We start from the raw sequence: 27,228 nt of genomic DNA on the forward strand, positions 1-27,228 counted from the left end.
AAAAAAAAAAAAAAAAAAAAAAAAAACAGGCCAGGCATGGTGGCTCATGCCTGTAATCCCAGCACTTTGGGAGACCAAGGCAGGCAGATCACCTGAGGTTGGGAGCTTGAGACCAGCCTGACCAACATGGAGAAACTGTTTCTACTAAAAATACAAAATTAGCCAGGCATGGTGGTGCATTCCTATAATCCCAGCTACTCGGGAGGTTGAGGCAGGAGAATCACTTGAACCCAGGAGGCGTAAGTTGCGGTGAGCTGAGATCATGCCATTCTAACTCAAAAAACAAGCCAAAAAGAGGAGATTAGGACATAGACACACACAGAGGAAAGACCATGTATGGACACAAAAAGAAGACAGCCATCTACAAGCTAAGGAGAGAGGCTTCAGAGGAAACCAACCCTACCAACACCTTGATCTTGGTCTTCCAGCCTCCAGAACCGTGAGAGAATAAATGTGTGTTGTTTAAGCCACCCAGTCTGTGGTACTTTGTTATGGCAGCCCCAGCAAACTAATACATAAGGTACGTTCAGAAAAGATAGAAACCGCGTAAGATCAAAGAACAAAAGTCCACCTGATCTTTATTTTCAGTTTAATGCACACTGAAAACTGGCCTCACAAGCTATTTGACATTGGGGGTTTTAAGCAGGAAATGTCAGAATATGGATAATGGGCATATAGCAGCTAGCTAGCATGGCAACATTGCTTTTTGATCCTTCAGAATTAGCTGCAAGTGATAGAAAACTCAACCTTGGCTTAAGCAAGATAGACATGTGTTTCTCTTTCACAAAGGTGTGGGTAGTTGGGCTGATGTGGCTGGCTTTCCATGGAGTCAGGGACCCAGATGCTGCCATTTTATGGGTCCATCAGAAGGTCCTCCCCTTGTGGCCTAAGATGGCTTCTTGAGCTTCAGCAAACCTGTCAAAATTCCAGCCGTGTTGGGCCGTTCTTTCATTGCTATAAAGAAATACCTGAGACTGGGTAATTTATAAAGAAAAGAGGTTTAATTGGCTCACTGTTCTGCAGGCTTTACAGGAAGCATAGTGTCTTCTGCCTCTGATGAGGCCTCAGGAAGCTTCCAATCATGGCAGAAGGTGAAGGGGGAGCAGGTGTCTCACATGGCAAAAGCAGGAGCAAGGGCGGAGGAAGGTGCCACACACTCATACACTTTTAAACAACCAGATCTCATGAGAACACACTCACTACCATGAGGACAACACCAAGGGGATGGTGCTAAACCATTCATGAGAAATCCACCCTCACGATCCAGTCACCTCCTGCTGGGCCCCACCTCCAACTTTGGGGATTACATTTAAACATGAGATTTGAGAGATAAATATCCCATCTATATCACCAGCCAATAAGAGGAAATAAATGAAGAACATCATCCTGCCTTCACAGCCACATCTTGGAAGTGTTGCACATGGCACTTCTGTTTACATCCCATTGGCCAGAACTTAGTTCCATGGCCACATATTATTGAAGTGAAGGCTGGGAAATGTAGCCTATATTCTGAGTAGCTATGTAATAGGGGTCTTATTACTAAGAAGGAAGGGGAGAACAGAGATTGAGGTCCCACTGACAATGTTGACCATGTGTAAATTACAGATCACATCTCCAATTATATAGATGAGTAAACTGAATTTCAAAAGAATAGATTGTTAAATGATTTGCCCAGAATCTCACATTGAACAAGTGACAGATTTAAAAGCCATGGTGTTTCCCAAGGATTAAGTCACTTTTCATGAAATATTTTCCCCAGAGAGATCAGTAGTACTTCTAGTTTCATCAGTTAACCATCTTGGTCCTAGTGGGTAAGTTTTAATAACTGACCTGTTTTCAACGTGAAGGTCTTGTTTATGAAAAAAAATTATAAAAAGTGTTAATTCAGTTTAATGCAACATTAACTGAACAGTTGATGTGCCCAAACATTCTTCTGAATGCCAGAGATTCATATCTACTGCCTCCCTCACTAGACAACTTCATAGGGCCATCAAAATGTCTGTCTTTCCTTTTTGGCCAGGGAAGCCAGGGAGGAAGGATGTAAGTCCAGGTTCTAGCCCAGTGCCTGGCACATAGTAGGTGCTGAATTAAAAGTTAGGTAAATTAATAAATGACCAAGGAAGGGGGATGGAGAGGCAAATAATGTTATTTATATATAAATAATAAGTATGTATATATATATACACACACAGTATAGCATTTCAAAGAATGAATATATGTCTATATGCAGATGTATAAACATATAAAACATTCCACAGAATACAGATAAGAGAGAAACTGAGTCCACATGGGAGAATCAGGGAAAACTGAATACAGGGGATGACACTTATACTGTTCTTATGGAGCAAATGTGAGCCCACCTGATATAAAATGGGCATAGAAAGCAAACATTCCAATGCTTAATTCCTAGTAGGTATTACATAAGAATGAAAGAATGGATGGATAGATACACACCTGCAAAAAGAATGCATAAGGAGAGCATCAGCCCAAGATACAGAAAGTGGACTGGCCAGGTCATAGTGGACTTAGGTCATAAGCCCGGTGGCTGCCAAGAGGCAAAGAAGGCAGGCTGGAACCAGGCTGTGAGGAGCCCAGTACACTGAGCCAAGGAGTTTGGACTTGGTTCTGAGAGCAATAGCGAGCAAACAGGCCATTGCAGGCTCTGTGTTCTTTAAAGTTAACACGATCGTGACTAATTCATGCACAGAATTATGACACAATTGCACAGAATTATTAAGGTAATGAGCTATAGTTTAATTGGCAGCATTTTTCTTTTCTAATGTATATAATAATAGTATGCTTATAATCTCTGATATCTCAGATTTAATGAATGTAAGTGCAAAATTAAAACTCAAAATACCAAAGCAACAAACATCAACAAAGATCATCACCTTGCTCTTCAGTATACTCTTTGCTTGGTTTCTGGATACCACATTTATTAGTTATCTATTGCTATGCAACAGAATACTTCAAAATTTAGTGGCTTACAATGAGATACCATCTCACACTGGTTAGAATGGCCATCATTAAAAAGTCAGGAAACAACAGGTGCTGGAGAGGATGTGGAAAACTAGGAACACTTTTACACTGTTGGTGGGACTGTAAACTAGTTCAACCATTGTGGAAGTCGGTGTGGCGATTCCTCAGGGATCTAGAACTAGAAATACCATTTGACCCAGCCATCCCATTACTGGGTATATACCCAAAGGATTATAAAGCATGCTGCTGTAAAGACAGATGCACATGTATGTTTATTGTGGCACTATTCACAATAGCAAAGACTTGGAACCAACCCAAATGTCCAACAATGATAGACTTGATTAAGAAAATGTGGCACATATACACCATGGAATACTATGCAGCCATAAAAAAGGATGAGTTCATGTCCTTTGTAGGGGCATGGATGAAGCTGGAAACCATCATTCTCAGCAAACTATTGCAAGGACAAAAAACCAAACACTGCATGTTCTCATAGGTGGGAATTGAACAATGAGAACACTTGGACACAGGAAGGGGAACATCACACACCAGGGCCTGTTGTGAAATGGGGGCAGCGGGGAGGGATAGCATTAGGAGATATACCTAATGTAAATGACGAGTTAATGGGTGCAGCACACCAACATGGCATTTGTATACATATGTAACCTGCACGTTGTGCACACGTACCCTAAAACTTTAATAAAAATAAATAAATAAAAATTTAGTGGCTTAAAGCAACATTTATTATTTCACACATTTTCTATGAATCAGGAATTCAGGAGCAGCTTAGCTAGATGGGGCTTGGGGTTTTTTTTTAGACATTTTTTAGAGCAGTTTTAGATTCATAGCAAAAGGGCTTGGAGTCTTTTAATTCTTATTTTAGGTTCGGGGTACCTGTGTAAGTTTGTTATATAGATAAATTCATGTTATGGGGGGCTGTTTTACAGATTATTCTGTGACCCAGGTACCAACCCTAGTATCCAATAGGTATTTTTTCTGATCCTCTCCCTCCTGCTACCCTCCACTCTCAAATAGGCCCTGGTGTCTGTTGTTCCCCTCTTTGTGCCCATTGGTTCTCATTATTTAGCTCCCACTTATAAGTGAGAACATGTGGTATTTGGTTTTCTGTTCCTGCATTAGTTTGCTAAGGATAATGGCCTCCAGCTCCACCCATGTTCTTGCAAAGGACATGAACTCATCATTTTTTATGGCTGCATAGTATTCTATGGTGTATATGTACCATAGTATCTCTGTCCAGTCTATCGCTGATGGGCATTTAGGTTGATTCCGTGTCTTTGCTTTTGTGAATAGTGCTGCAATGAACATTGTGTGCATGTGTCTTTATGGTACAATGATTTATATTCCTTTGGATATATACCCAGAAATGGGATTGCTGGGTCAAATAGTTCCGTTTTTAGTTCTTTGAGGACTCGCCATACTGCTTGGGCTTGGAGTTTTTCACAAGGTTGCAATCAAGTTGTTGATCAATGCTATAGTCATCTGACATCTTGACTCTGGCTGAAGGATCTGCTTCCAAGATGGCGTACGCACATGGCTGTTGGCAGGAGGCCTCAGCTTCTCTCTATGTGGACCTCTCCACAGGGCTGCTTGAACGTTCTCACAACTGTTAGCTGACTTCCCCCATAGTGACTAATCCAAGAGAGAGAACAAGGAGGAAGCTACAATGCCTTCTGTGTCCTAATTTCAGAAGTTACCCCCATCACTCCCACAGTATTATTTGTTAGATGTCAGTCACTAAGTACCACCCCACATAAAAGGAGGGGAATTAAACTTCACCTTTTGAAAGGATGAGCATCAGATCATTTATGGACATATTTTAAAACCGTCACAGCATACAACACATTCTGGTTTGCCTTCGCCCACACTGGTTACTCTTCCCTTCTTCAACAGGATTTAAAGTGCTGTATTTCCACAGAGATTAATCTCTGACCCTATTTTCTTTCTTATTTACACTCTCCAGGTTATCTTCCCAGTCCTAGCACTTTCAATGCCATCTATACATATATTCATGTCTTCAAAATGTGAATCTCAAGCCTCAGCCTCTTTCTGCTGCATTCTTGACCTATTCATTGAGATGTCTCACTGAGCCTAAGACATCCAAAACTGAACTCTTGATCATCATTCAGAACTTGCTTCCCTCCACTTCACCCTTTCTCCCCACCCCAGAACAAACAGCATCCAAACTGGCTCAAGCCAAAAACTGGGGTGTCATTGCTGACAGGTTGGGCTCTTCCTCCCCACTTGTATTACATCTGCTACTAAGTCCTGTTGCAAACCATGTCTCAAGTCCATCTCCTATCCCCACTCTCTGCCCCTGCCTACCATCATCCAGCTACACCACCATTATCTCTCACCTGAACCACCACAATAGCTTCCTTTTACTTTTTCTTTTCCTCCCTCTAGTCCATGCTCCAAAGTGTTCCTCTTAACATTTAAATTAGACCATGTCAGCCCTCTTCTTAAAACTTTTCAGTGACTTTCCACCAGATTAAGAATAAAATTCATTCTACTTACAATGACATAAATGGCTCTGCTTGATCTAGACTTTGACTACTTCTCTAACTCCATCTTCCATCTTATATCATTCTCCCCCATGCTTACTATGAATGAATAAATGAGATGGAGAATAAATGTAGCTGTCTTGATAACACTTGCTTTATTGACTGCCTTCCCTTCTTAGTCTCACTTCCCCACTCCTTTATCAACGTTCCCTTCACCTCCTAAGTAAACTACTTCCATGCAAATTCCTGTCTCATGGTCTGCTTCTGGGGTAGCCAAAACCAAGACACTCCCCATCCCCAATCTCCATGTAACTCCTGAGTTTGGAAGATAAACGAGGGAAATAGAGGAAGCAATGGAAAGTTCCAACTTTTGCCTGAAGTTTACTACTATCCCTACCAGTCATGGCATTAGAAATGTGAAGACACATCAACACACACTAGTATAGGAGAGCTTTATAACCCAGGCAAGTTTTTTTCTGGGCGCATAAGCCCCTACATATCTGGGAAAGTGAGATGTCTTGGGGTATCCCTGGGCCCGCTGGACTTGTACTCTGTTTCCTGATGGTAGATGGGAACCCAGACTTAATTTTAACTGGCTAGGTACAATGAACGTGCCATACTGGGAGCTATGATAAAAACAAAACAAAAATCAAAACCACTGCCAACAAAAATCTTCATGGCGGTACCTTGTTATCCCTATTTAGAAAATCTTTTATTTCATTTGTATGGCAATATTTAAATGTATTTAAACATCGACAAAAGAAGTTTAATTTCTCAATTTGCCTTGGAGAATATCATGAAGTTTTCTGGAATCTGACCATAAACAAACATACTAAGAATTCTGGCACAGTATATTTTTGCAGAAAATAAGGAATCCTATAAAGAAATACTACACTACTTACACAATCCCTGGAATGTTTTTAAATTAACTTCAGCTGTGGAGACGGCAATTTTCTGATTAATTTGATCAATGTAGACAGCAAGCTGTATAATGCATTAAAGAAACTGGGCAATTCAGCATTTAGCTCAGACTCCCACAGCTCAGGGCTTCCACTCCACAGAGACTTGTTCACCTACATTAGCATTTCCCTGTCTCAAGACTCGGTTCCCTGAGCCTCATATGTGCAAAATATTGTTTAGGAAGAGACAGAGAAAGAGTGAGAGAGAAGCTGGCCAGTCCATCTAGACCTTCCAAGGTGGCAGAGGATGTTGATGGGATTAGTACGGTCCAAAATTAGATATTCTATTTCTTTTCTTTTTTTTTTTTTTGAGATGGAGTCTCGCTCTGTTGCCCAGGCTGGAGTGCAGTGGCACAATCTCAGCTCACTGCAAGCAGTGCCTCCCGAGCTCACGCCATTCTCCTGCCTCAGCCTCCTGAGTAGCTGGGACTACAGGCCCTGCTACCACGCCCAGCTAATTTTTTGTATTTTTAGTAGAGACGGGGTTTCACCATGTTAGCCAGGATGGTCTCGATCTCCTAACCTCTTGATCCGCCCACCTCGGCCTCCCAAAGTGCTGGGATTACAGGCATGAGCCACTGCGCCCGGCCGAGTTGATTCTTAAACAATTGCTTCCATTTTTTAACAAATGAGAGTGATGTAGATTTGATGGCAGATCTCCTATGTCTTTCAACAGAACTATAACGCTAAGATGCTTTTGTGACTGGGAAAGGAATTTCTTACAGCGGATAAGAAATCTTAATTTATTAACAAAGTTAATAAATTTTTGATGGCCCAAGTGTTAGTCATTAACATTTGGGGGAGTTTTATAAGTAACACTTTATACGACATAAAAAACAATGATTTGGGAGAAATTAATACACCTCAGATTTCTCAGTTTCACCTTTTCACCTGAAAGCAGGCATGTGAAAGCAATAAAGATTGAGAAAATGAGGATTTCTCTGGAGAGTTGTGGTAATGTCAAACAGTATATGAATTTTATCTTCTGGTAACTTTCTCCTGTTAATTAACCCCAGGCAGTATTCTTTGCAATCCCAAGTAATTGACTTTGACTGGTACATATGAAGTAGGTTTGACCACCTGTACCAAGGACTCTCAGCTGGTTTCTGATTAGGCTTTTTAAAAATATCAGATTTCAACAAATTTCAATTTGGTTTTGTGTGATTTCACATCTAACTGTTTCAGAAATATTGTTGGAGCTTAGTGAGCTCACCCTACTTCTAAGGAGGCTGTTTTGTGTATTACAAAATTCTTGATATTTCCAACTGCTTGAAATCTACCTGTCACTGTCTGGAGCCTGCAGGAGGGACACAGGCCTTTTTCTTTTGCCCCCTGCTGTTTCCCTGCCCATTCTCTATCCCACCATTCCCCTGCTGCCCTTCTCACTCCTCTGCTCCTAACACACACCACGATCTACGCTCAAATTTTCAGACCACCAACTCCCCATGTTCTTAATGGTGCTGTCCTTGGCACAGGCTATTTTTTTCTGCCTGGAACACCTTCCCCACCATACAGCTTCCTCCCACTTCTCCTAAGTTCCATGGCTAAGTTCCATTCATATTGAGCCCCATTTCCTCCAGAACACCCCTCACCCACCCATCCCAATGTACTAACTTCCATATCTCCCCCTAGCTCCTGAGAACTTGCCCCTTTGGTAGGGTCATATGTTGGAGTATAATGGGGCTTCTCTCATATACCTCCTGTAGTCTCAGTGCCTAGTACAGTGCCTGATGTGTGTAGTTACTTAATAAATTTTGGGTAGACAAATGGATAAATGAGTTGGTGAATAGCTTGGTGAAGTGTGTTCCCCTCTGGCTTCTAATACCAATGAAATACTCAGTTTTTCTTGGCCTTAGTTTCTTCATGCACAAAATGATAGGTTGGAACCAGATGATATCTAAGGTCGCTTTCTTTAAGGTGAAATTCTATGATAATCTCCCCTTAGAGTGAACATTTGTTCCTACAAACATAAAAAAGGAAAGTCACATGGAACCTGTGACAGCTATGAGGATGCACCTCGCAGACATCCAACTGCAGGGAGCACAATTGACCCAGGGTCCCAACTACTCTGCTCTTGGAAATCCAGCACCACTTTTAAGTGAGGCTGCAACTCCCACAGGCTGCTCCCACCAGTGACTGAGCGTGGCAGGGATACTAAGGCAAGTCCTTCTGTGGGAAACGTGGCTCTCCTCTGAAGATCAACACATCTGATAATATTAATCCTACTACTACTACTAATAAAAGCAATCAATTAGGGAGCATTTACTGTGTTAGTCACCATTCAAAACCCTTTACATATATTTAATGATTTCATTATCACAGATACCCTTAAGGTAAATATTGTTGTTTTCCCTGTTTTAGAAAAGAGATAGCTAAGGCATAGAAAGACAAAGTAACTTGCTGAAGGTCAGAGTTAATATATAGTAGAGCCAGAATTCAAACCCAGGAAGGAGACCATAGTCCTGACCACCATGTTATGCAGCCTCTCAACATTCAGAGTTGATCCCACTCTCTTACTAGAAAAACTCTCCTTATTTGGCTTTCCCAACAATGTACTAACCTGGTGTTCCTCTGAGCATTGCCTAGGCCTCTTTCTGGACCTTTCTGCTCTTTGGTCCATCTCTTACATGCTGGCATCCTTGGGGCTGTGCCCTAAGCCTCCTTCTTTTCTTACACTATATCCACTTCTGTAGAATCAGTTACCATCTACCTGCAGATAATTCCCAAATATAGTTCTGCTTCCTGGACTCCTCACCCAAATATCCAACTTCCTACTCAACACCTCTTCTAGGTTGTCCATCTAAGTACTCAAAATCAGCATGTGCCAAAGAGAATTCATCATCTATCCTATTCCCTAACACGTTCCTCCACCCATATTCCTCATTCCAGAAATACAGTGCTACCACCTACCCGATGGTGCATCCCTCTGACACTCTATATCCAATCGACTAGGATATAAGCTCCACGAGGACAGAAATCTTGTTTCCCTTTTGGTTGCTGATGAACTTCTGGAAACTAGCCCAGTGTCTGATACATTATAGGCACTCAATAAATACTTGTTGAATGAATGAATGACTCTAATCCATTACCAAATATTTCGGTCCCACTTTGATGCCATTCATTTCTCCTTACCTCCACTGCTTCTGCTCCAGTCCAAGCAACCAGAATCTATCTTCTGAGCCAACTGGTATCTTTTCTTCCATTCTGTCTCCTTCCAGTTATCTTCCAGACTGCTTTCGTGGTACTATTTTTCAAAAGAAAAACCTTATCAAATAACATTCCTACTTAAAACCCTTCAGTGCTGTTCTACTGCCATTAAGATATAAAACCCAAAGCCCTAACTTGATTCACAAGACCCTCTGTGATGTAGCCTCTGCCCACCTCTTGGGGCTCATCTCTCACAAGCTGACTCCTCCCTCCCTTTGTTCTAATCCTCTGGTCATCTACTCATTCCTCAAGCACAAGCATGGTGTCTTTTACCTCTTACTCTGCACTCATTCTATTCCCTTTGCCTCTAATATTCTTTCACTTTATGTGGTTGAACCCTGTTTGTCTTAAGTTTAATTTAAAGTTTGCACCTTCAAAGGGAACATCTGGGACCCTTTAGACTGGATCACGTTTCTTTGATTTAAGCTTCTGTAATAGACTGAATATATTGAGTGCCTCTGTTACCCTGAACCCCTTGTTTAAAAGCTCATGAGTAGGGGACCCTCTATGCCAGGATTGTAAGTGTATCCTCAGCACCTAGCACTATAGTCCATACATATTAATGCCCTATTGAGGATTGTACTGATTTTTTTTTTGGCATCAGGAAATAGATAAGGTCCTTCCTATTGTGATTGGGGAGGATATTGCTTGCAAACCTGCAGTCAAGAAGTTGACAGATCATCTCTAAGATTTTGTTGCTAGATTGAATTCTAATTAAATGAATCCCATATTTCTTATAAAAATATGAAATTAAAATTCCAAAGGCAGAATTTCCCCCTATACAGCTTTTCTTTCATCATGTTTTCTTTTGAAATCCAACTCAAATGTCACCTACCCTGTGATATTTTCCTCCTCTTTCCCAGGCAAGGTTAGTTCCTCTCTCCATTCTGCTCCCCCAGGCATCAGCTTCATATTGTTAAAGGAAGAGGTAAAAGCACATTGTAGTACTTTGTCAAGGTTTGTCACAGATGTGTATGGTTAAGAAATGGACTTACTGTGTATCTATGTGGAAGGGTTTTTTCACCAAGGTATGGGGATAGTTGTTTTTACCAACAAATTTCTATCTTGTGTTCAAATCTTAAAAACATCAAAACAAATAATCCAATTAAAAAAATGGGCAAAGGACGTGAATAGACATTTATCCAAAGAAGATATATAAATGGTCTATAAACACATGAAAGACACTTAATATCATTAGCCATCAGAGAAATGCACATCAAAACAAGATGCTACTTCTCAAGCATTAGGATGTCTAGAGTTTTTAAAAATGAACAATAACAAGTGCTGGTGAGGATGTGGAGAAATTGGAACTCTCATATATTGCTGATGGGAAAGTAAAATGATATAGCCATGTTGGAAAACAGTCAGGCAGTTCTTCAGAAAGCTAAATATACAACTATCATGTGTCTTTGTCAGTTCAGGCTGCTGTAACAAATTACCATAGGTTGGGTGGCTTATAAACAATAGAAATGTGTTTCTCACCATTCTGAAGGCTGGAATTCCAAGACTAGGGTGTCAGCATGGTCAGGTTCTGGTGAGGGCATTCTTTTGGGTTGCAGGCTGCCAACTTCTCAAGGTCTCTAGCCTTTTCTTATTAGGGCACTAATCCCATTCATAAAGGCTCCACCCCTATGACCTAATTGCCGCCCAAAGACCCCACCACCAAATACCATCACATTGGGATTAGGGTTTCAATATATGAATTTTGGAGGACACAAACATTCTGTCCATTGCACCATACGACCCAACAATTCCACTCCTGGGTACACACCCAAGAGAAATTAAAACATATGTCCACACAAAAACTTGTGCACCAATGTTCATAGCAACATTATTCATGATGACCAAAAGGTGGAAACAACTTAAATGTCCATCAACTGATGAGTGGATAAATAAAATGTGGTATATCCATATTATGGAATATTATTCAGCAATAAAAAGAAATACAGTACTATTACAAGCTACAACGTGGATCAAACTTGAAAACATACTAAGTTAAAGAAGCCAGATACAGAAGGCTACATATTGTGTGATTCCATTTATATGAAATATCCAGAATAGGCAAATCCAGAGACAAAAAGCAGATTTGTGGTTGCCAGGGGATGAAGGGAGGAGTTAGTTAAGATTAACTGCTCATAGGTATAGGTTTTATTTTTGGGGTGATGGAAATATTCTGGAACGAAATAGAAGTGATGAGTGTATAACATAGTGAAAATACTAAAAACCACTGAAGTATATACTTTAAGATGGTGAATTTTACGTTATGTAAATTATATCTCAATTTTTAAAATACTAAAAAAAATTATGAAGACATCATTGTATTTGTACTGGCACTTATTTACTCAGCATACTTTATGGTTAGTTGCCCATAGTTTCTTCTTTTTTACTGATACAAAATATTTTACATATTTATGGGGTACATATAAGTGTTACATGCATAGACTATATCATGATCCAGTTGTGGTACTTGGAGTATCCATCAAATACTCAAATGCCTTGAGTATTTACCATTTCTATGTGTTGGTAACATTTCACATCCTCTCTTCTAGATACCTGGAAATTTACAATGCATTGTTGCTAACTGTAGTCACCCTACTGTGCTACAGAATATTGGAGTTTATCATAGGTTCTTTGGAAACAGTTAGGCGCAGACTGGGTCAAAATTGTGGTATCCCTTGCAGAATTGTTAGGAATATACAAATTAGATTAGACAGATGGCTGCATTATTTCTCAGTCAAAACTCTTTAGCAGAGCATTTTAATAATATTTAGCATGCTATCATATACTTGAATGCATATGTTTCCAATAGACTGTGAACTTAAGAGAGCAAAGACCAGGCCCTTTTCATCACTGTGCTCTATGTGCCTGAGACAGTACTTGGAACATAGCAAATGCACAATAAATGTTTTGCTTTAAAGTGCTACTACTTAATGAAAGAAAAGTTTACCTTCCAGGGGACATTTGGCAATGTCTGGAGACATTTTTGATTGTCAGAACTAGAGGGGTGTGTGCTACTGGCATCTGTAGATAAAGACCATTGTTAAATATCCTACAATGCACAGGACACCTCCCAACAACAAACAGTGATCTGGCCCAAAATATCAGTTGTGTAGAAGTTGAGAAACCCTATTCTAAATGTTTGAGTGACTTATGAATCCCTAAAATTAATTCCATTAAAAAATGAAAAAAGTCCCCTTCAAGAAAAAGTAAATGTTAAAATCATCCTCGCATTTGGTGCTCTCAGTAAATGAAATGTCTCAGACCATATCTTTATAGCTCTTACCTGAGTAATCACATTTGTGGGAGAGGCAGATCATGAGGGAAATCTACAAGGTTGTTTAACTTCCCGGCCTTGACTTAGATATTATTAACTTGCATAAAGTTCAGTTCTGTAGCAGAAAGCACATGGTAAAATGTGCATTCCTTTGTCTGTTAAAGAGCCCAGGAAACATTTTTACAGTGTATTTAATATGTGTAAGGAAATAATCACAGCTCTCCACTAAACATACAATGCAAGTATTTTCCTTCAAAGTCTGGTAGCAACCCTGTCCAATACCAGGACAGTAAGGAGGTAAACATGCAGTGAGCTTCATCCATGGCGGCACTACTTGGGGGCACTTGGTGGGGGACAGGGGGCTCACCTTTTTCAGGCGTCTAGATCAGGCAAGCTACAGCCTGCAGGCCAAAGCTAGGTGATCCCCTCTTTATAAACAGCCCATGAGCAAAGAACAGTTTTTACATTTTTAAATGTTAGAAGATGGAGCAAAAGGAGAATACTATATCATGACACAGGAAAATTACATGCTATTCAAATTTCAGTGTCCATAAATAAAGTTTTATTGGAACACAATCATGCCCATCTGTTTACTATTGCCTATGGCTGCTTTTGTACTTGGACAGATATCTTATGGCCCTACAAAGCCTAAAATACTTACCATCTGGCTTTTTACCGAAAATGTTTGCGGATCTCTGCTCTAAAATTAAGCAGTTTAGCAAATTGGGTTTCCAGGAGGTCATGTGGAATGGGAACAAGCTCTAGGCTAGAATTCCCAACACCTAGCTCTGCTGGGAATGTGACTCCACTCCATTGGACTGGAGTTTCCTCCTCTGTAACATGAGAGGGCTTTGCTGAACGAGCCCTTCCAGCTCTTAATCATCTATCGTGTATGTTGATTCCAGTCTATTCAATGGTTCCCAGGTGCCAGTGGGGTAAAAGTGCAGAGCTCTGGTCTGGGACAAAGCCACAGGATCAGAAAGTCACTGAAATAGACAAAGAACTGGATAGTTGCTGTGCGTATACAGAGCAGATCTGAAAAGTGGCACTCTACAAGGTTCAGAAACATACATTTTGGACATCTTCGTGTGCCCTAGTTTTATAGATTATGTAACCCAATTCTTTTAACCGTGGGGAAGAAGGAAATGGTTGAAACTAATTATTGAGGAAGGCTGGCAACCCCAAAATTCAGGTTTTCAAAATCTAATTTAGCACTTACTGCAGGTTCGTTGAAATTAACCAGGTAATTGACATCTCTGGTTCTTTTAGCAGTAGGGAAGTTTCTGTTGTCTTTTCTATTTTCTCAATACTAACATGTAGTTCTTTATCTGCAGTGCAAGGCATCACGGGTTGTTAGCATCGGCACGTCAGCCTGGGGTCTGTCACTATGGAACTCGACTGGCCTGCTGCTACGGCTGGAGAAGAAACAGCAAGGGAGTCTGTGAAGGTAATTTTGTAAAAACTCAGACCCTGCACTTGGATCAGGGCCCTTAGGTTTTTATCTGTCACACCATGAACTGCCACAAAATTGCCAGTGGATCTCTTAGGCAAGGACATGCATAACTACCAATAACCAAGGTCTGCTTCCTATGAGATCTCTTCCCAGACAAAATGTGGCTGATGCCATTATACTTGGCATGATTTATTTTAGAAGACTGTCTTGTCAATTATTTTTGTGATTATCTTAGTGAGTATGACTGGGTTGTTTGTTTTCAGTTTTCTTTTTAGTCTAAAGGAACTAAGATGGGCAAAAGCAGGCCAGTAAATTTCTCCTCTAATTATAGTTTAAGTGATTTCCAATGAAATAAACTTTTTAATTATTAATCACCCAACCAGTAGGCTTCAGCCACAAAATAAATACACCTTTTAGCTTATAGATTTGTAACTCACATTTTTAAAATCCATACTGCCAATTTCTAAATGTTTTCAAGGTACATATGCATATATGCAAAGATTTTAAGTATTTTACTGATTTTTTTGTACATTGCAAACCAAGGAACCATAATTTGCCTTGGACATTGTTTCTCAGACTATGTGTTAGGAACTCCAAGAGAGGCCTCTGATCATTTCAAGGAGGTTGGGGAGGGCAGAGATGAGCATAAAGTTTTTGCCTTGTTTTTCTTTTTATGACTTTCCATAACGACCAACACTGGCAGTGTAGCAGAACCAAATCCACATTCCTCCTGACTGTCTCACCAGGGGTGTATTCCTTCAGGGCAGTAGTCTACTCTCACTGTCCCTGTGTCCTTCAGTAGGTAGCATGTGCCTCATCCTAAGTTATTTATCTATTAAATGGGATAACAATACAATTGCAGGTCCCATAAAAGCACTAACATGTTAGCTATTTTTAGGAATAACAATGCTACCTTCTTTTTGCTGGTCTGTTCCTGCCCCCACCTCCTTCTCTCTGGCTGGTTAAAAAATATCTGGATTGACCATAAGTAGGGTCAGAACTTGATAATATCCAAAATCTATGAAACAATAGAAAAAATTGATATTGTTCCCACATGTTCCATATTATGCAAAACCTTCTGCCATCACAGTTTGCTTGTGACAAGATGACAAGAGCATAAAAATACTAGACAAAAACAAAGATCATCATTGCCCACTTAGATAAAGGAAGTTAGAATATCCTCCTGGGACTTGTGTCAATTAAAAGGGTGGGTCCTCATCCTGATTGGATTGATAGTGTCATGATCAAGGGCATTGAGAACCAGACTGACGTGGGTGACCTTGGGCAAGCTAGCTAAGGTAAGCTAGCAAAGGCTCAATTTCCTCCTCTGCAACATGGAGAGAGCAATACCTACCTCTGAGGGTAAGGAGTGTATGCATTAAAGGGTGAGTTCATTACCTGGCATGCATAGAAAATACCTCATAAATTACCATTCCTTCAGGAAGGACCAATAATTCTCATCACAGACTTCTCATCATTAAAGCACCAGGTGATGGGGGGATTAAATGTGGCTTTATTCTTTTGCTAGACACAACATAACACATTTTTATTTGAAGTCAGTCAGGTGGAAAGGGGCAAAAACCACGTGAAACACATGATTTAGAATCTCTCTTACAGTTGCACGAACATCGGCGTCTACTGCCATAAAACTTGTAAGACCCAGCATGTCGCTGGTGAATAAATGAAGGCAAGGTTTGGCTTTCAGGAAGGGCTTTTCTGTAACTGGATAGGAGCAGTTTGGCCATGACCCACGCAGCCAATCACATTCTCAATGCTTTCAGGGACTGTATAATACCACAGGCATGAAAGAATTTAAAGCAAGATGTTAAAAGGGCAAGTGCAGGGGGTTCAAGCAAAATGCTCACTATGCAAGTTTTGCAAGCTGAAGAGACGGTCAGCACACCTACTGCTCCAGTCAAATGTTCAGGTCTTAAATTGCAATGATTTTTAGATCTAAAATATGTATCATCATATGTAACAAACCTGCACATTGTGCACATGTACCCTAAAACCTAAAGTATAATAATAAAAAAAGAGAAAAAACAAGAAATAAAAAAATGTTTACTGCAAAAATAAAATAAAATATGTATCATGTTTTATCCAATTTGCATGGTCCTTCTTGATGGTAAAGTCATGTTTCTTGAAGCACCAAATAACAGGGTAGTTATTCCCTGATTGCTGGGTTTCTGATTTCTAAGCCAGAGTTGTGGGATGCATGATAATAAGAATACACATCAACTTGCCCCAACAAGGAGAGCCAGACCCCAGGCTGTGAGGTCACAGTCTACCCAGGCCTTCCCCTCTGTCCGTCTATTTGCCCTTCACTCCTCTTGAAGCCCTGCCTCTATGTATCCTGGAGCTTTCCAGCTCTCAGCCTCTACCCTGTCTAAATCTCCTCCCAAGGCAGGGTCTCATCAGTTCGATATCATTAACCTTAAAATGTATGCCATTTCACTGAGATGAGATACAGAGTTGTCCATGAATAAGTACCTGATGAAAAGCTTCAGATAGAGAAGTTTGGGGGAGAACTAAATAAGACTTTTACTTTGTCTAAAGCATGCTTCAATCTCAGGCCATTTTAAACACAAACTGAATTTCCCTTGCTGTCAATTGGCTGTTCAAGTCACAGATCCAAAGTTACTGTAAACTGAATACATCTTACTGAAGCTTTAACCTTATAGCAAGGGTATTATTCACCATTTCTCCTATGTTCTATTTGGCATTTATGCTGGGCTTTCCTGTCTGGACCACACTGGAAATCAGTTTCCAGGGAACAACTAGAGGTCTTCAGGGCTAAAAAAAAAAATAAAAATAAAAAAAAAGATTTATTTTTCTAACATCTGAATTTAAAGTTGCAACTCCAAGTACATATCCATAATAAAGTAGACACTGGAAATTAAATTCTCTCTCTTTTGTCTCTAAAAGTGGAAAAACTTTGCTGGGGAAGCATTTTTCCCTTATGATTTGTTCAGGGCCATAAAATGTTCCCCCGTTAAAAGTTCTACAGTAATTACTTTATTCATTATCCAAAAATATTCAAATATTTAACATGTTTACAACACTATATTAAATGCTACAGGGGAAACAATGATGAATGTTTTAAGTCCCTGTCCTGAAGGCACTTGGAAACAAGTAGTGGATGAAAGACAAGCACTGTAGCCAAATATATGCCTCATTATTTAATAAGACAAAAACTGATCAGTTGCACAGGAGAGGCCTGCCAAAGTTCTGTGGAGTTCTCGAAGTTGAGTGGGCATTCATAGGTGGCTGGAGAAATCTGTAAAGGCTTTTAGAAGAAGGGGCCATGCAAGGTGGTCCTTGAAGAATGGGGAGGATATTAACTACTGGAAACCCAGGGAAGAATATCCCAGGGAGGGGGTAGGAAAAGGCAGAAAGTAAAGGGTAGGTCTAGAGAATAGCAAGCAATGTCTTTTGCCCACAGTGTTGCCTTTGTTGGGGGTGGGGAAGCCAAAAAAGAAGGTGGAGGCCAGATCAGGCTAGGTTTGTATTTTTTTTTTTTTTTGACAGAGTCTTGCTTTGTCACCCAGGCTGGAGTGCAGCAGTGCAATCTCAGCTCACTGCAACCTCTGCCTCCTGTGTTCAAGTGATTCTCCTGCCTCAGTCTCCCAAATAGCTAGGATTACAGGTGCCTGCCACCACGCCTGGCTAATTTTTGTATTTTTAGTAGAGATGCGGTTTTACCATGTTGGCCAGGCTGGTCTCAAACTCCTGACCTCAGGTGATCCACCCTCCTCAGCCTCCCAAAGTGCTGGGATTACAGGCTGGAGCCACCATGCCTGGCCAGATCATGCTAGTTTTAACTTGGTTATGATACCTGTGCTGTATTCAGGAGGGAACAAAGATTATATTATGACCCCTGTGCAAGGTGTGGCATGATCAGAGCTATGCTTTTGGACTATTAGTTTAATGTCGTGTCTGACATCAAGTTTGCTAGGAGCAGAGCCTGAAAGGGGGATTCTTGTACAAATATTCCATTGAAAGGTATCTTAGGAGCAATTTGCAAGGGAGTGAGGGAGCATGGGAAGGGGCTAGGCAGAGATATGGTTTCAGAAGAAGTCTAGCTTCAGCCTGATCCCACAGGGACCTCTAGGGCGTTAATTGCACCAGAGTTTGTCCTGCCATGAAACAAGGAACTAGGCTGTTAGACTCCTGCATCAGTGAGGCATTGGTCACAAGCTGTGGTGGGGAAAGCAGGGAGAGAGAGGGATTCAGCATCATCTTCCAAGTATCTGTGGGCAACTCAGTTCCCATTAGCTAGATAGATAGTTGTTCAGTGAATGAGTTGGTGGTAGAAACAGGGATAGGATGTTGCAACTGAGTGGTCTGGAGACAAGAAAAAATAGACAACTGAATTTTTTGAGTCCAGGTAACTGGTAGAGGAATGATGATAATAACGAAAAATAGGATCTGGGGTTGTAGGGAAAGATGCTGGTATCTTAAGAATAGGCTTTCTTAGAGGTGGACCTACTGTGAGCCAGGGGAATTGATGGATGGAGAAGTAGGCACCATTCCTGGGCAATTGCTGAGTCATTCTTTCCTATTATGGCTATTTCTTGAGCTCCTACTGTATCCAGAAACTGCTGAGAGTCCTTGATACCCTAAAAGTCTCCTTTCTCTCTCATATATTATATCCTCTCCCTTTCTATTCTTGGGGCTTTCCCATTTTCCTTTTTTCCTATCTACTGCTTTTTCTCCTTATAACCTCCCTGTGAGCTGGAATGAAACTGTCCATCATCTTTGACTATTTGTTTTCTTGCCCCCAACTGAATCGGCTATAACATCTTACCCCTGTTGTTTTTCCTTCCACTTTATTCATTGAACAAATATTGTCTACTTTGTGTCAGGAGTTGGGATACAGAAGTGAATAAAATAGAAAAACAAATCCTACCTTTGTCATGCTTTCTCATGCCTCCATCATCAACCTCATCATCATCATGATGCTTTTAGCTCCCATCCTTAGGGCTAGAAGTAGCATCTTCCTGCCTCCAATCTGTTGGTTATTCAGTCTGGCTGATAATGAGCAGCATTAAAAAGATTTTGATCATTTAAAAGAGAAACGGAGAAAATATGGAGGAGATGAAACGAGGCAAGAGACGGAAGGGGAATGACCTTGGCATTTGCCCAGGGTTACTCTGGAGTCTCTTCCAGTTCCAACATTTTACTTATTTTATTAAATCTTTTGTGTTTGTATGCAAAACTGGCTGACTGAGGTCTGGAAGCCTTTATATTTCACTGAATACCACTGGAAGTGTGGCATTGCCGAGCAAAGTCACACTAAACTTGCATGCGTTGGATGGGGGTGTGGTGGGTGGGGGCGGGGGTGGGGTAATCTCATTCACAAGAAAAATACTTTCCAGTGTCTGAAACGTGAAAACAGATTCAAAGGGAGGCAGATTGTCCTCTGTATGTCCCCATGGAGTTCTCTGCCACACAGAACGCAGCGAAGTTTTGCGTGCATTTCACTACACTAACTACTGTTCTTTTATCATCAAGACATCTTTTCCTTCCACAGCTACATGCGAACCTGGATGTAAGTTTGGTGAGTGCGTGGGACCAAACAAATGCAGATGCTTTCCAGGATACACCGGGAAAACCTGCAGTCAAGGTCAGTAAGGTAGCCCGGGGTCATAGTTCAAATTCAATCATTGCAGCAGGGCTGGCGATACAATATGGTATGCAGGATTTCTTAGGGTTTTTTTAAAGTCAAATCTTCAAATGAAGGTGCTTTCAGGACAAGTTTTTCAATCTCTTCTCCTTGAAAAATGTAAAAAGTCTGATGTTTTTGTCAAGATGCCCAATAAAAGGCCTTTTTTCTTTTCTTTTTTTTAAACTTTTTTAAGAAGCTAAAGGCCTTTATATTTTTTACTTTTTTATTTCATCCCTTTCCATAACACAGAAAAAAAGAGCCTTTTTAAAAAGTAAATAATTTTATTGCTTTTTAAACTACCTATGTATTATAAGTATATTTTTATTTTTAAAAATCCAACAGTGCAAAAAAATATAAACTTTAAAGTGAGAGTGATCACCACTAGTTGTTACTATAAGCACAGTTAAGTTTGTCTTAGATCCTGGAAGTCTTTTTCTGTGATAGTACAAATGTAAGTATTTCTCATAGGCATCTTTGCATGTCAGCACACACAGAACTACTTTACATTTTTTAAGGCTGTATCCTAGTCCCTAGTGTGAATACTTTTATCCTTTATGCAAAAATATGCTTTATTTAACCGTTATCATTTATGTTGTCTCCAATTTTTTGCCATTACAAACGGTGCTAAATCTAACATTGTTCTATGCATAGCCCTGCTTTCTTGAATGAATATTTTTGTAGGAAAAATATTTAAAAGTGGAATTGTTGGGTTGAACGACGTGCATATTTTTATTAAACTTCACATACTTTTTTTTTTTTGAGACAGAGTCTCGCTCTGTCACCCAGGGTAGAGTGCAGTGGCGTGATCATGGCTCACTGCAACCTCAACCACCTGGGCTCTAGCAATCCTCCCATCTCAGCCTTCTGAGTAGCAGGGAGCACAGGCATACACCACCATGCCTGGCTACTTTTTGCAATTTTTGTATAGACGAGGTCCCGCTACGTTGCCCAGGCTGGTCTTGAACTCCTGGGCTCAAGCCATCCTCCTGCCTTGCTCTCCCAAAGTGCTGGAATTAAAGGCTTAGCCACCACACCTGGCCTTGATATATCGTAATAGATAATTTATAACTTTCATCCTAGATCGTTTGTCTGAAAACATTAAAGAGATGATAATATCTGTTAACAGTGTTTCTCAACCTGGATAATTTTGTCTCCCAGGAAGAGTTGCCAGATAAAATACAGATACCCAGTTAGATTTAAATTTCAGATAAACAACAAATAACTTTATAGTATATGTTTGTTCAAAATAGTATATAGGGGATGTGAGGGTAATCTGGCTGTGACATCTGTCACCCCATTGCTCACCTGGGTTGATTTGGCTGATCTGGCTGGCTGGGCAGATGTCCCCTTCCTCCCTCACTGCTCCATGTGTGCCCCTCCTGAAGCTGCGTGCTCGGGCGGAGAGGACGACCATCCCCGATAGAGGAGGACTTACCTTCAGTCAAGGGTATATTAGCTGTGCTCCCCTGCTAGAACCTCCAAACAAGCTCTCAAAATAGTATATGAGATGTGTGTATACTTTAAAAGTATTAGTCATTTATCTGACATTCAAATTTATCTGAGAATCCTTTACTGTTTTGTTTAGAGATGGGGGTCTCATTATGTTGCCTAGGCTGGAGTGCAGTGACTAGACTGCATCCATGATCTCCTGGCCTCAAAGCAATCCTCTCGCCTCAGACTCCTGACTACAGGCACACACCACCACACCCAGCTGGAATCTTGTATTTTTATTTGCCAAATCTGGGAGCCTTATCCCAGGCAACATCTGGCAGTGTCTGAAGACATTTGGAGGGGGTGCTACTGGTGTCTAATGGGTAGAGATCAGGGATGCTGCTAAGCACTTTACACAATGCACAGGATAGCAGTACCCGCAACAAAGAATGATCAGACCCAAATGTTAGTAGTGCCACGGCTGAAAAACCCTGCTCTAAACGTGGTGAATAAAAGTGCCTCATTGGAGCAAGGGATATGGCCTTTGCTATAGATCAGCAGATTTCAACTTGGGTGATTTTGTCATCCACGGGATACTTGACAATGACTGGGGACAATTTTGGTTGTCATAACTGGATGTGAGAGGTACTCCTGGCATCTGGTGAATGGAGCCCAGGGATGCTGCTAAACATCCTGCAATGCACGGAACAGCCACCACAACGAATAATGTTTTGTGTCAACAGAAGTTAAGAAACCTTGGCATGAAGAAATCTTCAATAATTCAGAAAGGGTCCCCAGTCCTACAATGAAGTTGAACAAAGAGCAGTAAATCAAATTCAGCTGCCCTTGGAGAATGGAGTTTCAGAGAAGACTGGACACCCACTCCACTCTACCACTCCACCACTCCCAGCCCTTGCTGCCAAACCCAGAGGTTAGCCCCATAAACTGAAATAGCCGCTCTTTGAGCTGCCAGCCCTACAGTCTAGGAGGGCAATCTGGCTCTCTGTGTCCTACCACCAGCATAGAGGCCAGAGCCCTGAAGATGCTTCTTAGAATTACATGCAATTGCTTGAGAGAGGTGCTTCAAGAATCGTGCATTCAGGGTGGGCACAATGGCTCACACCTGTAATCCCAGCACTTAGGGAGGCTGAGGTGGGTGGATCACCTGAGGTCAGGAGTTTGAGACCAGCCTGGCCAACATGGCAAAACCCCATCTCTACTAAAAATACAAAAATTAGCCGGGCGTGGTGGTGAATGCCTGTAATCCTAGCTACTTGGGAGGCTGAGGCAGGAGAATCACTTGAACCCGGGAGGTGGAGGTTGCAGTGAGCTGAGATCACGCCACTGCACTGCAGCCTGGGCAACAGAGTGAGACTCCATCTCAAAAAAAAAAAAAAGAATCATGCTTTCATAAGTAATAATTCAGCTATACCCTTCACCAGAGGTTTTATAGCAGAAAACTTGGTTTTCCATATGTTTTGGATTCTGAACCAAGATACTGTCTCAAGAGATTTGGAATAGAGACAATATTTTTCATACTAGTTTTAAAGTCCCAGCAAAATATTAACGTTGAGGGAGTGGTCCAGTTGGCTCAAGTTTTGAGGAAGTCTGTCTTCTTCCCACAGCCTCCCTGCCCTGTGGCAGCCTGATCAAAGTCCACGTACATTCATTAATGGTGACAGGCCTCAGCCCTCAACTCATGTCTTTCCCAAACCACTCTTCCAAGAAATGAGTGAGTCACCTCAGAGTTAGGGCCAAGCTATGGGATATTCCTGGGTTTCCCATTATGTCCAATCAGCATTTTTCAATTTCCCCATTTGAAGAGGTTAGGTTCTGTGAGGGAGATGGTAGGGTAAAGGGGATAGGCAATGGAGAAGAGGGTTTCAAATGTCCAGCTAGGGCGTTGGAAAATTCCCATATAAGGATATTTTCAGAGATGAAAGCAGCTCCTGATTTTCAAGAATCTGTTACCATGCTGACCTTTTGCCTTCCATGGAATTTGTTTGTTTTTTTCCTCTCTGTATCTTCCCTGGTAGAGTTAAGATATGAAACCCTCACATGACCATATTTCCAAAGGCAACGTCCTCTACAGATAATCCTTTTTAAAGTTTTATTTTCCTTCTGTGTCATTTTTTATTTTAATAAAAATGTTACTTATTCTTAAGTTGTTGTTGTTGTTGTCGTTGTTTTAGAAAACACAAAAGCACAGAGAAGAAAGTCACCCTCAATCTTACCACCTGAAGATAACCATTAGTCCATTTAGAGCATACCCTCCTAGGCTTTTCTTTTCCTATGTATTTTTTAAACAAATTTTGGAATGATCTGTACACAGAGTTTTGTAACCTTCTTTTATCACTTAACATCCTGTGAATGTCATATATATATTTCATATATATAATTCACATATATATAATTCACATATATATATAATTCACATATATATAATTCATATATATATAATTCACATATATATAATTCATATATATAATTCACATATATATAATTCATATATATATATTTTTAATCATCCAGCCCAAATGTCATCCTATGAACATCTTAAGATTAAATATTGTCCTCCAACTTCACCGCTAAGAGCTGTCTGACAGGGCTCCCTCTAGAGGAATGTGAGCCAAGGCAATTTGGCCAGTGCAGGGGCCACCTGAAATAATAATAATTGACAGTAGGCTGTGCTGTCAGCCTATGTCAGTGGGATAGCATGAAAGGCAGAAATATATAAATTATCTATTTCTAAATTTTCGTTCCAGTAGTATACACATAGAATTGTGCATATATAAAAAATATATGGCTCAATGAATTTTTCTAAATGCCCGTGTCACCAGTATCTAGATCGAGAGCCAGAAACTTGGCCCTTCAGAAGACTCCCTCACACACCTTCCAGTCACTTCCACTGCCAGTGAGAGAACCATATCTTGATCTCTTATATCACAGATTAGCTGTGCTTATTTTTTTAACTGTATATAAATGGACTCATACAGTATGTACACGTTTATACCCAGCTTCCACTCAATATCACGTTTGTGAGATTCATCCATTATTGCCTGTAGTTGTCATTTGTTCAGTTTCATTGCTGTATAGTATTCCATTGTGTGATTATACAAGTCATTTATCTATTCTTCTGTTGGGAGGTGTTTGGATTACTTCTAGTTTGGGGCTATCTAGTATCATGCTATTATGATCATTTTAGTATGTAGGGGTTTTTTTGGTGGGCAAAAATCTACATTTCTGTTGGGTATATTCCCAGGACTGGAATTTCCAGGTCATGAGTATGTCTAAATATAGCTCTAGTAGATTCTGCCAAGCAGTTTTACAAAGTGTTGTACCAATTTACATTCCTTCCAGTGGTGTATAATTATTCCATTTGCTACACATTGTCGCCAACCCTTTAAAATAGAATTTGATGGTAGAGAGAAGGTGGGTAAGTGGTGGTGTTCAGGGAAGCTAACCCAGTTGTCCTTTCCAAGACTGGGGTCTAATATTCCCCATCTGGAAGTTTCCTGATTCAGTTCACCTTTCCCTGTTTTCTAAATGTCCCTGCAGATGTGAATGAGTGTGGAATGAAACCCCGGCCGTGCCAACACAGATGTGTGAATACACACGGAAGCTACAAGTGCTTTTGCCTCAGTGGCCACATGCTCATGCCAGATGCCACGTGTGTGAGTAAGTTTCAACTGCCAGGCTGATCTCAGTCAATGTTTAAGGCTTGGCTTTTGCCATTTGATGCTTGGGGAAAAGCTGACTTCAGTGATTTTTTAAAAAACCTCTAATATTGCCCCCAGCTAAAATGTTTTGTGGCACTTGTTTCTTTCTTTCTTTTCTTTCCTTTCTTTCCTTCTTTCTTTCTTTCTTCTTCTTTTTTTTTTTTTTTATCAAGACAGAGTCTCGCTCTGCCATCCAGGCTGGAGTGCAGTGGTGTGATCTCGGCTCACTGCAACTTCTGCCTCCTGAGTTCAAGCGATTCTCCTGCCTCAGCCTCCCGACTAGCTGGGACTACAGGCACATGCCACCACGCCTGGCTATTTTTTGTATTTTTAGTAGAGATGGGGTTTCTTCATGTTGGTCAGGCTGGTCTCAAACTCTTGACCTCAGGTGATCCACCCACTTCGGCCTCTCAAAGTCCTGGAATTACAGGCGTGAGCCACCATACCCAGCTTCCATAATTTTTTTTAAAAAGTAAGTGCTGACTGGGCACGGTGGCTCACACCTGTAATTCCAGCACTTTGGGATGCTGAGGTGGGTAGATCACCTGAGGTCAGGAGTTCAAGACCAGCCTGGCCAACATGACGAAACCCCGTCTCTACTAAAAACAAAATACAAAAATTAGCTGTGCACCTGCAATCTCAGCAAAAAAAAAAAAAAAAAAAAAAAAAGCGGTGAAATAACGTGAAATTCACATTATTTTAAATTTCAAGTGAACAATTCAGTGGCTTTTAGTACATTCACAATGTTGTACAACCATCACCCCTATCGAGTTCCAGAAGATCTTCATCACTCCAAAAGGAAACCAGACCCAGTCACTCCCCACTCCCCTGCCCCTGGCAACTACAAATCTGCCTTCCTTCTCTAGGGATTTGCCTATTCTGGATGCTTACTTTATAAATAAAAAGGCAAACTAGGAGAAAAATAAATTATATATCTATATCTGCATCTATACATATGCAGAGCCCTGTTGAGTTTCCTCATGAAAATAAGCACATTGAACAAAATAAGCAGATTGTTTTAGGGAGGTGATACATTTAAATTCCTTCTCGGAACATCAATTCTTCCCACCAGCTAACTTTCTCACGCCCCTTGCCCCACTCCCAAAGATTAGTGATACTTGTTGGAAATACATTCCGACTTACTCACATTCCTTGAAAGAAAAGCCCTTCTGTGATAAAGAAAAACCCATGTCCTGTGGGAGAGTGAGAGTCTATACCCATTCATTTATTGAGAGGGAAGGCTTTTCAGGTTTTATGTTCCAGCTGAAAGGGAAACCCACCCTCCCTGCCTGCCTTCCCTTCTCCCCTTTTCTCTTTCCTTCTTTCTTTCCTCTGCCCTGCAGCCCCCAACAAACCCAGAGCCTGTGCTTTCAGCCAGCTTCCTGTGGTTGCGGAGTTGCACGGACTCCCCAGCCCATCCTGGGTTTTCCCAAGATTTTAAAATCTTGCCTAGTGCACGGGCTCCTCCTTGGCAAAGTGTCCCAACACCACCAGTCACTTAGATCTTCTGCTAGCAAGCAAGCATTTGAAAATGGGCATTGGAAGGACCTTTTAAAAAAATCCTTATTATTGTAAATTAAACAGAAACTCACAGGAAACAAATGCATAGTTTAATGAATTCTTATAAGGCAAGCACCCTTGTAATCACCACCAAATAGAACTCTGCCAGAACCTCCTCCTCCCACCCCTCCCTAAAGGGAACCACTATCCAGGCTTTTATAGTAATCACTTAAAATTTCAAAAAAGATGTATGCTAATGGATGTTTCTGAAACATTCCCTGAAAACCCAGTCAGTGCCAAAAAAGATATCTTTCCTTAAATGGAAAGATAGAATTAGGTTAATTTTGAAGATTAATTTTAAAAGAAGACAACTAAAGAGAAAAGATGAAAGAATAAAGGCGTAATATAATCATAGGTAGGTGTTTGCTACAATACACTGGGTCTCTTTCTGTATATCTAGGGGTTACCTGTGCTTCCCTGTTTATAGCTTGAAGTGTCCACACAGCCCTAGAACCC

The 27,228-nt window shown here is 40.8% G+C and overlaps 1 protein-coding gene across 1 annotated transcript in view; it reads left to right on the forward strand.

The window, feature by feature from the left end:
• EGFL6 (EGF like domain multiple 6) overlaps nt 1-27,228 on the forward strand; it is a 198,187-nt gene that overhangs the window by 5,647 nt on the left and 165,312 nt on the right. Inside the window, exons 2-4 of the mRNA XM_058441829.1 lie at nt 14,276-14,388; nt 19,928-20,020; nt 25,052-25,171. Coding sequence (XP_058297812.1) covers nt 14,276-14,388; nt 19,928-20,020; nt 25,052-25,171 — 326 coding nt within the window. The remainder of the gene's footprint in view (nt 1-14,275; nt 14,389-19,927; nt 20,021-25,051; nt 25,172-27,228) is intronic.

This window comes from Hylobates moloch, unplaced genomic scaffold, assembly GCF_009828535.3.
Source record: "Hylobates moloch isolate HMO894 unplaced genomic scaffold, HMol_V3 SCAFFOLD_7, whole genome shotgun sequence".
In the NCBI taxonomy this organism is placed as follows: Eukaryota; Metazoa; Chordata; class Mammalia; order Primates; family Hylobatidae; genus Hylobates; species Hylobates moloch.